General features: G+C 41.1%; 1 protein-coding gene across 1 annotated transcript; it reads left to right on the plus strand.

Annotated features, from left to right (window-relative positions):
* Nucleotides 1-7,205: 7,205 nt before the first annotated feature.
* Nucleotides 7,206-12,384, plus strand: sox19b (SRY-box transcription factor 19b). Its single transcript, XM_062383437.1, has 2 exons — nt 7,206-8,223; nt 10,414-12,384. Exons 1-2 carry the CDS (start codon nt 7,571-7,573, stop codon nt 10,670-10,672), a joined length of 912 nt encoding a protein of 303 aa, XP_062239421.1. The 5' UTR covers nt 7,206-7,570; the 3' UTR covers nt 10,673-12,384.

Here is a 12,384-nt window from a genome sequence, read left to right on the forward strand (position 1 = left end):
TCATTGCCTCCTAAAAACATTACACATATTATTTTACCTCCTTCTCCTCTCCGCACACTCAGAATCCATAACTAAACAGAATTTGTTTTCTGCTTACCTTTTGGTTTGAGTATGTGGAGGATCGATAGGAGCAGCCTCGGACCTTGGGAGTCTCCGATCTTTCTGGTCAAAAGATTCCTCCTCAGGATTATGTCGGTAAAAACTTCTCTTAGGATCACGTCGGGGTCACCAAATTGTCAGGCGTGTTGGTTTATCCTAAATATGAGAAGATGAGCCGAACTCGGTTTGTTCAATCAAGTATTTATTTAGAAAGCAATGAAAGGTATCAATCAGCAAAGCAATGGGCATCCAACAAGTCGCATCAGAACACAAGACCCATCAGAACGCATCAAACAGCCGGCGCCTGTCTATTTTATAACAGTAGATCTTGGTTCTTCCTCCTTGAAAGTGCGCAGGCGTACGCCATCCTCTTGGTATTGGAATAAGGAAGTGACAAGGAGCCACTCCCAAGGCCTTGACACAGCTGAGGGCATGTGGGCCAATGGTGTTGATAATTGGAGAAAAGATTATTGTGTTCTTGCTATATCAAAACAATATTCTGTTTGTACAGACATTCAAAACAATTTAACCAAACAATGAAACAGAACTGTGACGCTCACATATTCTAATTTCAAGATTACACAGTAGGAAGGATAAGGTTATTTATTAATCATTTGTATATAAGGCATTATATCTGGCTCAAACTGCTTCTATCTTTATTCATTTAGAGTTAAGTCAGACAGAGACTATAGGTTAAATATTGAAATCCCAACAATAGTGATCATGTAGTATTCTTATATTGTTCATTTGGGGTCTTTTCATAGGCGATATCATACCCTGCTGTACTTATCCATGGAGCCTGATGAATCTCTAATTACTTAAACTTCAGGAAAGTCTTACAGACGTTAAAAGGCCCTTTGAGTGGTTAGCTTACGAAGAAAATGTAATGTTCAGTTACTTCGAATATTTGAATTGAGCTGAACGAGACAACTCATCTTTTGTCTGCTCAGGTAGTGGAGTATGCCAGACTCAAATCCATCATTTCCCTCTCCATTCAAATGTGATCCCAAGTACAAACAAACATACATTTTTCTCAAAGATGTTTTTTGTCATTTTCGGTAGTTCTTCTCACGCTGATGCATGTGCAAGCACAAGTTGCTAAAACAATGGGGTGAAACTTCATGATTGAAAGCTAAGACTGACTTGTCTGTGAATAGAACTCAAGATCTGCTCCTCACATATAAAGCCCTTAACATTTAAGCCCCTTAATATATTAAAGAGCTCATAACGCCATATTGTCAAAATAGATTACTTTGCTCCCAAAACAAAGCTCCCCTGTGGTCCCAAAAATCTGTAAGAGCAGAACGGGAGGTAGGGTCTTCAGCTGCAGGCTCCTCTCCAGTGGAACCAGCTCCCACTCTGGATTCGGGAGGCAGAAACCATCTCTACATTTTTGATAAAGCCTATAGTAAATTATGGATCAGGTGAGTCCTGAACCATCCCATAGTTATGCTACTGTAGGTCTAGACTGCTGGGGGAACTCCATGTACTGAGCACTTCTCTCCTTCTCTCTGTCTCTCTGCCCCCACATTCCTTTATTTACATGTCACTAACTATGTGTCTTTTTCCAAAGCTGCAGGATAACCACTATTATTATTAATATAATTACTATTATTAGTAACAGTAATACCTATTATTACTTCATTACTTTAGGTACTGTTGCTATCATTAATAATACATAGCATCTTTACACTGTTATTGTTTTCAGTCTAAAGTGTTCCTGGTTTCTCTCTCCTCCTCTCTCCCCATCGCCTCCCCCTCCCCACTAACTCTCTCTCTTCTCGCCCCTCTTTTCCACACATGTCTGCTCTCTTCCCCATGTTTCCATGCCCACCCCAACCGGTCGAGGCAGATGGCTGCCCACATTGAGTCAGTTAATGAGGGATTTTCTCTACCCTCCACAATCGCCAAAGTGCTGCTCACCATGGTAACTGTTGGGTTTCTCTATAAAGAAAATGTGAGGTCTTGACCTTTCATGTAAAGTGGCTTGACATCATGTATATTATGATTTGGTGCTATACAAATATAATTGAATTGGATTTGAATTGATTGGTGGAGCATGTGTGTTGGTGGGATCCAGATGACATGGCTCCATACCCTGATTGCTACTGCATAGACCCTGGCTCCAAATTACATCATTGACGCAAGATGGCAGCATTTGTATCCAGGATATTTTGGCTTTAAATTAATTTTCTTAATATATGTAGGGTGAATAAGGGTAATCTGGGATATTGGGTAATGTGGGACACCCAAACTTCAGTCTGTTTATATCCTGTTCTAACAAAACCTAGTCAACAATGGGAAATCACATGACTTCATGGGGCTGATGTCACAGAAAGGGGCGGGGCAAATGTCAATCAAAACCCCCCCCTTTGGAATTGCATGACAGAGGATTCTGACAAGATTAATGTTAAGGATATAAATTTGTCACAAATAAGACAATGTTCTTAATTGTTAACAAATCATGTGTTTGATTTATTCAAGCACAAAATATGCACTAAGTGGATTTAGCTGTTCCACTAAATCAATATGATTGAAAATGTGGGATGAATGGTGTGAATGGTAAAATAGAATATATTAGCGATATGCAAGGATGCCTACACACCAATGTAGTGTCCCATACATTTTATATTGACATTTTGACCAGGATAAAAATTTAATCCCCAAAAACTTTTGGAGACCCAATATAGAGAGTGAGGAAGGGGACGGAAAAACAAATGCAATGTGCACACAAGTGAAAATAAGAGAGTCTGAGGGGAAGGAGGGAGCTGAAAAACTCAATAATATTGCATTCCAGTTGAAATCACCGAAGCAAGGCAGATGAAGAACAGCTCAGAGTGTGAGTTGTTGTGAACGAGGGAGCCGATAGGGGAGGAGGGAAAGGGCAAGGTTTTGAAGGGATTCCACACAAGGTTGTTATGGAGATGGAAATGGGAGAGTGGAGTCTCACAATTCCCAATTAGTCACAAACACATGGCCACAACACACACCTGTAGCATGTGTACAAACTGGTAAGATGTCTTACACACACACGCTCACACACACAAACTCACACACACACATACACACACACACACATACACATGCATACAGTTGTGTCACCAGGACTTCAGAGGATCTTATATTGACTTACATACATTTCCTGAACAGGTGGTAATCAATTAGTCTTTAGCTCAATTCTGAATTATTTAACCTCTATGATGGTCCCCATGATGTAACTGTTGAACAAATTTAGGCCCCCCACATGAATAATACCTAGAATACACACACATACGTTTATTCGTTTTCCGTCAAGTCTCGCCTTTCTCAGGTAAACCAAAAGCTAACATCAACATCAACAAAAGAATGAACACGTACTTAAGCACCACGTTTGTGAGAAGTCCCATGACCTTAAAGGAATAATTCACCCAGAAACGGGGGGTGGGGGATTGAAGTGTTTGAGTCCACAAAACACTTTTTGAGTTTCAGGGGCAAACAGTGTAGCTGATTAGTGACGTGTGGTCTCATCCAAGTGCCTGGAAGCACCAACATTCATATAAGACCCAAAACGAGGTAATTCCCACCATGTTTTAAGGTCACAAAGTCCAACAAACATTTAGAGGACGTTTAGGCTAAAAACTTGGTGATGGTGGATCCTGATCGTGGTGGCTGCTGACCATAGATTATGATTACAACAAGAATGCTTGATGTACAATATGTCTACTCAGATACTCGACCATTAATGACAATAATCCATCAATTAGTTTACATTCCATTAGGCTACAAACTGTTTATTCTAACCAATGCTATAAATACTCTTATCTTTCTGACGTTCTCCCTTACACGTGGCATTCATTGCACTTCTCTCCGTCCTGGGAGAGGGATCCCTCACATGTGGGTCTCTCTGAGGTTTCTACGTTCTTTTTACCCTGTTAAAAAGTTTTCCCTACTCTTGTTGAGGGTCATGGGCAGAGGATATCACACCTTGTTAAAGCCCTACGAGATAAATTGGGATTTGTGATTATGGGCTATACACATGTAATTTGATTGATTGATTGATGGTGATCTTGTTAAAAGAAAAAATGCCTTCACTACTGAGTCTTTTCTAACTGAATAGGAAATAGTCTGCATTTATATAGCTCTTTTCTAGTCCTGATGACAACTCAAAGCACTTTACAGTACAGTTTTTTGCCATTCACCCATTCACACACACACACATTCATACAGTGCATCTATGGGCTGCTTCTATGAGAACGGCACAGCTGTCAGGGGCAATTTGGGGTTCATTATATTGCCCAAGGACACTTCCTTGCAAACTGGGGAAAACTGGGATCGAAACACCAGCCTTCTGGTCAGAGGACAACCTGCTCCAAACCCATGAGCCACAATTAAAGAAAAAGTGATGTAACTGTCACTTCCATTAGTCAGGAAAAGATATATATATAAATAGTCTGTTTTTTGGATAACTTATGGAAAAGTAATGTCACAGATGTTTTACCTAGTTAAAGCCAAATGAGACAAATTGTGATTTGTGAGTATGGGCTATACAAATCAAATTTGATTGATTGATTGAGGTTGTCCAGATTTCATTGTGTGTCTTAAGTTTAAGTAAAGTGCCTTGTATAACCATAATGTATGAAGGGATTTGGCGCTATTCTAATCAAATTGAATTGAACTCAACCATTCACTTTATTTATTGTACTTTGCACATCTGCGATTATGTGAGGGTCTACTAGCATCCAAGTGACATAAATTACATCCTTTTCAGGAGGTGTGTGCACAACTGCTTGTGGACTGTGTGCAAGCACCAATTTGTTGTGTAGACACTACGCCAAGAGGGCAACTGCTGCTCACGGCCCGGACCAAGCAGACTTCGATCATACTCAAAAGTTGCAAAACAAGAACAACTATATATCTTTGGTGCACAAGGCTGTCCATGATTGCAAGAGAGGCCTAAACATCGTCTTTGAATGTAGCTTACTCCAATTTGTGGAGTAAGCAGGTTGGCACTTTTATGACAACAGACCTGTTAAGTGCTGATTGGAATTTCCACAATCGATGATAAAGTGCTAATATGCTACTGTTAGACCATTTTCAGACATGATCCAGAATTTGCCTTTCACACATGCACAACACAGCGGGAGGTTATCTGCAGAGACAGGTTCACAACAGCAACAAATTCTCCACAGTGTTCAGGCAAGAAGTGGAGCCGCTGGTTGCAGTAAGCAGAGGCAGGAAGTGACGTATTAACTCCGCTGCAGAGATCACATGATTTTCCTAACAACACAGACACCGGTGACGGCTCCTATGTCCACAAACTCTTTTGACATCTTCATTGGTGACTTCTACTTGTGTGACACCGCTTTTATTTCATTTTTGCGTCTGCGGCGTTTTAACCCCCTAATCGGAAGAGAATCCAGCAGGGTATCCCTCGCTTTGTTCAAACATCGGATTTTCCCGGATTACAGACATGCAGCTCCTCCGGAGGAAATACAGAGGAACTGCAGAGTTCAGTGCATGTCTATTGAAAGCAGCTGTAGCTACATGTCAAATATATTCATTAACCGGATTAGGGCAAAGTGAAGAAAATGATAATATAGATCAATGATAACCTGATTTTGGTGATTAGAAGTTGAAAAAAATTTCAGGTTATAATTGAATGTAAATGTCTTTCTTTTCCATCTTTTTCCCTATTTAAAAGAACTAGCCCAAAAGCATTCAATAACTTTATTTCAACATGTAGCAACTATAAATGCAGAAAATAAATGCTGTTAGTTCTGCAGCCTATATTCAAAACTTATAACAGCTATATATATTAAACAAGCTTTCAGCCGCACTACAATCATATTCTCTCAGAAATATTATGTCCCCCAGAATAAAAATAGATAAATGCGATAGGAATGTTTAATCGGCACAAGAAATCACATCACAAGAAATTATTCTTCATAGATCATGTATCCAAGAGACACAAAGATTTGTTCTCCTTAGAGCTCCAGTAGTGATGTGTTCTTTGGTGTGTTTCAATGCAACTATTTTGAATGGCCCTTTGGTAAGAATGAAAGAAACCTCGTCGTTGGCTACTTGAGCCTTAACTTTTACAAGTGTGCCCAAAGTTAGCTGCATCAAAGCCACGCGTCTCCCTTTCATGAGAACTGTGAGAGATAAGATTTCCATACTTTTTCCCCCTCATTAATTATTATTCCAGTGATTATTTCACACCTAACCCTAGTAAATCCTTGCCCCCTAAACAAGAATGATGAGCCTGCTCTTGGAAAGAAACGGAGCCATATGATCTGGCTTCCTTCAAGAGCCCAAATTCCCATCAATACACCAACAATGCAGCCTTTACTCTGAAAAGCGTTCCTCCACCGACTATGATCAATCATAAAAGGAGTAATGATAGGATCGGGTCGTGGGTAACAAACTGATGTTTAATATGGATTTTATTCTCTTCCCATGCGCATATGAACGCTTTGACATCAACAGTGTTGGAATGAGGAAATGAAGTGCTGCATCTGACAGCTGCTTCAGGTTCAACAGGAAGAGCCGGATAGAAACTCAGGGCCTGTTGAGGAAAGCTTTCACCGAGTCAGTCAGAATCAAACCCTGAATGCACCCCCGGCTCTGTCGTTTTTATAATCGGTGACAGACTTTAATTCCTTTTGAAAAACTGGTTTCAGAGTTGATGTGTAGTGTTTGCTGCTGCCAATTTGTATTCGATGTATGCAGATGTATCACCACATCTCAATACAAATAAATATTTTAATGAAAATTAACTGAGGCACTGCATTTACATTTTTTTTTTTTTAAATAGCCTCCATAGTGGATTGGACAACAGGGATTATTTGCACCGTCAATCACGCCCTCAATCCTTGTGTGGTGTGTGATGTTTACACTCTTCATTGAGAAGTTTGGTAAAAGCCCTCGTTTAAGCTTAATAGTTGTTAATAATTGATTATTAAGATACTTTTGTGCCTGGAAGGCCTCCCATCTCCCCGCCTCCACCATCAACAAGTGTCTCGTGCACTGTCAGGGGCTTTTGAGTTGCAAATGCACGCGCACGGGCGGAGGCTCTGCGCCCACCCATTGGTCCAAACCCGGCGGAGTACACGAGAGCAGGGAAACTTTTGGAGTGAGCGGGCACATGAGTTCAGTGAGCGAGCCGAGCGTCTAACAAGTGGTTTCCCGCTGAGATCCCTCAGAATAGACTTGCTACGTTTACGAGACATACCCGCTCTCCTCCGTGTGCTCCGGTCTCCCAGTAATGCCTTCCACAAGCCGTCTGCTCGTCTAGGATCATTAGAACCAAGTGATCGCTCCTGTCTCTGGTGCGCTGCGGCTAATTGGTTAATTTGGATCACCCGGCGCTCCCGCTTCGACCTGAGAGGAAACCCGGCCACGAGTCGCCAGGTGGAGGGCGACAGAAGGCTGCAGTGAGCTCCAGTGTTCCCTTGTTCTCCAACTCATCCCTCCTCTACTGCATCCGTCCAACATGTACAGCATGATGGAACACGAGCTGAAGCCGACCGGCCAGCCCCCCTCTCACCAGACCTCACAGGGGATGTCACCGGTCACCATGACCGGGAACATGGGCGGCAATGGCAACTCTCACCCGTGCACCAAGACTGCGTGTGCACCTGGAAGCGACCCCATGGATAAAGTCAAGCGGCCCATGAACGCGTTCATGGTCTGGTCCCGGGGTCAAAGGCGCAAGATGGCTCAAGAGAACCCGAAAATGCACAACTCTGAGATTAGTAAGCGACTGGGAGCTGAGTGGAAACTCCTGACAGACGCCGAGAAGCGGCCCTTCATCGACGAGGCCAAAAGGCTCCGGGCAGTCCACATGAAGGAGTACCCCGACTACAAGTACAAGCCACGCCGCAAGACGAAGCCCCTGTTGAAGAAGGATACTCAGGTGGGCAAGTACCCACTGTCGGCCGGAAACTTGCTGGCAGCGGCCCAAGGCCAAGGTGGTAGTCCGAGGATGGAGAGCTACGGCTGGGGTCCAACCGGGGGGTACGCGGGCATGCAGGGCGAGGCGCTCGGCTACACACAGCAGCTGCACCGGTACGACCTGTCAGCTCTCCAGTACCCGCCGGCCATGACAGCGGCTCAGTCCTACATGAACGGAGCCAACTCATACAGGTGAGCAGCAGCCCAGTGTTTAGGACCTAACTTTTAGTTTTAATTTTGTTCTTTGACTGTATTCACTTTCCTGGTAATACTCAGCAACCGGTAAGGACGATTAGAATTATTACTTCCACGGATTATTTCCAGTCTCCCTTTTTAAGTAATTAATTAATGTCTTGAACGAGCTGTAGAATCCACCTGTCAGACAGTATGTTTTAAAGTGGGGCCTCCAAGTCTTTACGCCAACTTCGTATTCAAGTCGTTCACACGTTTTTAAAGACCTGCACACACATTCACTTTTGTGGATTGATGAATATGACAAATGGCAACATACACCAAGTATCTCAATAGAAATACTTGAGGTGTTTGACATTTAAGTGTATCTGAGGTAAAACTGACTTAGCAGTTAAAATGAGACTTAAATCAGGTAGAAGTTCTGTCCCTTTGAGTCAGGAACTTTGCATATGATGGAACAACAGGCTTCAGTCTGTTGCCTACTTGTTATGCATGTGACACTGTTCAGGGCTGGGTCCTGCCTGGAATGTTGATCAGGATGACTTGATGGCAGGCAGGGGCTGCTCTGTGTGTGGTCCTCTACCCACTGTCCCTTATTCCTGCAAACCTTTGTGCCCCAATTCCACTTTTGGGCCTTTGCCTCATTCCCTGCAAGCTACGCAGCTTCAACACTTGGATAAATGTTCGGGTTTACACCAGAACATTAGATAGATGATGTCGAAGTGAAATCTAATATCCAAAATTCATAGCCCTTTGACTATGGCAGCTTTAATATTTCAGACATCATGGGACTCCATTTAAAAGCACCAGATGTTAGTTAACAGTAACCTTCATGCCAACTGATGTTGATGCTAAAAAGCTGAAAGTACTCTTTTGGTTAGAACAACTTGTCAAATGATACACACTTAACTTTATAGATGGTGAGTGTGAGGTCCTATGGCTAGAATACAACAGATCTCAGAAATTAAATTTGTTATATTTTCATTGTATTTAAGATTGCCTGAGAGTTTCAATTATTCAATAAAGATATATTTGAAGCCTGTCAATTTTAATTGCTTCCTTCCATTTAGAGGCATATTCTTTTCATTTAACAAATTAATGATTTCAAAAGACCAACAATGTGAAAGTGATCGATAGTACATTTAAAATATATGATGTTGTTGCACCTTATCGTTTATTTAATTCTCTTTTGACAAATGTGCAGATTTAAAAGCAGGGAACTGAAATCTGACCTGAGTTTTGGGGGAGGGGGGGGGAGGCAGCAGCTCTGTCTCAACATGCAAATTGCATTATATATGAATAATCTGTCAGGGTGTATTGACCCTCTCACTCCTTGCCGTTTTTTTAAGTTGATGTGTTGGCTTATTCCTTTAATCGACTCAGGTGTAGCAACACCACAATATAGATTTTATATATTTTTTTTAAATATGTTTGACCTTCAACCAGTATTTTAATGTAGGTCCTGCTAGACACAGTGACTATGCATCACATTATTAACCCAATGTATGCTTGAAATATAGTTGCAACACAATCCAGTGGAATTGTATTAGTGAAAACATTAACAATAAACTAGCAACGTTACTTTCTCATGCTCTGAGGGGAATGGAGTCTAACGTTTCAATGGCGTCTCCGTTAAGTAGTTAACTGAGATTGCAGAGCAATTGAAGATAAATATCATGGTGTCCACACTATTGTACCATAAACAATAATTCAGATATATGCAGTAACCAATTTGGAGTAGTGTCCTTGCCCAACCAAGTATTGGGAAAACTGTCAGTTCATTAGTTTTAATATTACAAATTTAGGACAGTACAGCTTGTGTAGTTTTCGTTGACACATTGCCATCATGTTGTCCAACAGATCGAACCCACATTTTCTTATAATTAAAATGAATTCAGGGATCTCTTTATCATTGGCTACTGAATTATTCTTTAAATTAAAGATTGTTTTCTGAACTTCGATAATACACTAAAGCATGAAGCACAGCTAAATGACAAGAGTATTAATTTGCTTAAATAAATTCAAACTTGTATTCAAATGTAAATGTGGATTTTAGAGCAATAGATGTTCTGATTCACTGTCTTAGCATAATTTCCCCCATTATGAGGATTTCTCATCCTGATGTGTTTATGTTTTTTGTATTTTTTTTTAATCTGACATCTAATTTGTTCTGTCTTGTCCACTGCACAGCCCTATGTCATACGGTAGCAGTCCTCAGCAACCAAGCCCTGTCACCATGTCAATGGTGAAAGCAGAACCAGTGTCTCACTCGCCTCCAACTGGGACACCAAACCACCACAGAGGGCCTTTGCAGGGAGACCTCAGGGACATGATCAGCATGTACATTCCGGGACCAGGAGGGGATGCCGGTGACCCCACATCACAGAGGGGCTACACCAGTGTCCAGCAGCATTACCTCAACGGAACTGTCCCGCTCACACACATCTAGGACTGTGGGAATCATGGGGGTGTGGGTTGAACTGAGTGAGAGAACCAGAAATGCTCATGATGCACAGGTCAGTAGGTGGAGTCAAAGAGATGACGGAAGAAGGATGAAACGTGAAGTGAAAAACTTTCTACCTGGGTTAGTCTCACTGTTCCAGATGTGCCTGCAGTTCCAGACGTGCAAGTGACGACTAAATGTTTGTTTCACTAAAAAGCTGTTTTTCTACCTCCTTTGGTTCAACATCAGTTAAAATAAATGCCACTCACACCCTCCACCATTCATAATGAGCCGAGTCTCCTCCCTGCCCACCACCCGACAAGCAGACTTCTCTCCATGCAGTGAAGATTGGGACAGCTTTAAAGCATGTATTCAACAAGCTGTACCAGTTTCTGTACAAATTACAAAATGTTTGTCTTTTTATAATTTTAGAACTTATCCATAATGAGTCAAGGTGATGCTAGCCAAACACCTGTGACACTGGCACTCTTTTCAGTTCTACCACCCACAGTCCGTGCCTGGACACTGCTGTGCGAGCAGATCTGAGAACAGCTGGGTGCTTGTAGTGAACACAAGAAGGACATGCACAACTTAAATAACGGCTATTTTGAAAATGAACCTTTTTGTGTCTTGGCTTAGGTTGAGTACTATTGTGTTTTTGTATTTTAACTGATAAAATCGTATTGGACAACATAGACACCTTTTGGACAATCAGCACTGCATCCACAGGAAATGAATACAACACAATAGCATCTATAATCTATGGTGTTGCTTACAATGAAGAATCAGCTTGGTTCCACCTTTAGTAGATTACATGTCAGAGTATGAGGAGGTCTGCAACACTTGTTGCTGCCAGTCTGAGTTTTATTTTTTATTAGTTCTAGATTTGTGCTTTGATATTAATTTTTAAGATGCATTGTTCTGGCAGCATCCTGAGTGTAATTGTCACTTTGCTATAGGCAGGAGTTGTATTGCTTTTAGGCTTCTTGAGTGAATGAATAATATGAAATGCTTCATATCATTTGTTTGTTCCAATAGCAGATTAAGACTTGTGGAAGCTTACTTGTGAAGCCAACCTTATGTTGACAAAAGGCCGCCTAGGCATTTGATTTGTTTTTTTTAATGACTTGTCTTTTTTGTGTTTTATGATTACCTGTAAAGGGAATGTACCAGATAGTTTCGGGAATAGATCTCCAGCAAACAATACATCTTATTTCTAAACTGTTTAGAGTTACTTCAACAATGGGTAATTTTTATTCTCTTAAATAATAAAACTGTTTTAATCCCAGTTCTTTCAATCTGACGGCACTGTCATTCTTCTGTCGAGCCTGCTGTCTGCTTACTAGTGCTGCTATGGACCTAAAGGAAAGTTTTATTTTAAACCAACAACTAAGTATTGAATGTGTTAGATAATTCAGACAGTATTACAAACTACACTTGCACTGGAAACAGATGCCTGAGTTATTTTTGAAAGTGAGTAATGCATAAATGTTTACATTGATGCCCAATATTTGAAAACCTAACATTTATACTGATTTTAGAATGAATTCTGTTGTATGTAAATGCTGCCATGTGCTAGAGTTATTGTATGTAGCATTCATGTAAATAATGTATACATTTTTAGGCTCTTATACTAAGAGTCTTGATTCTTTTTTGATTATAAAAAATCTTTGTTATGGCATTCATGACAATATTAATAAAAAGTACAAATTCTTTCA

The sequence above is a fragment of the Platichthys flesus genome, chromosome 24, assembly GCF_949316205.1.
Source record: "Platichthys flesus chromosome 24, fPlaFle2.1, whole genome shotgun sequence".
NCBI lineage: Eukaryota > Metazoa > Chordata > Actinopteri > Pleuronectiformes > Pleuronectidae > Platichthys > Platichthys flesus.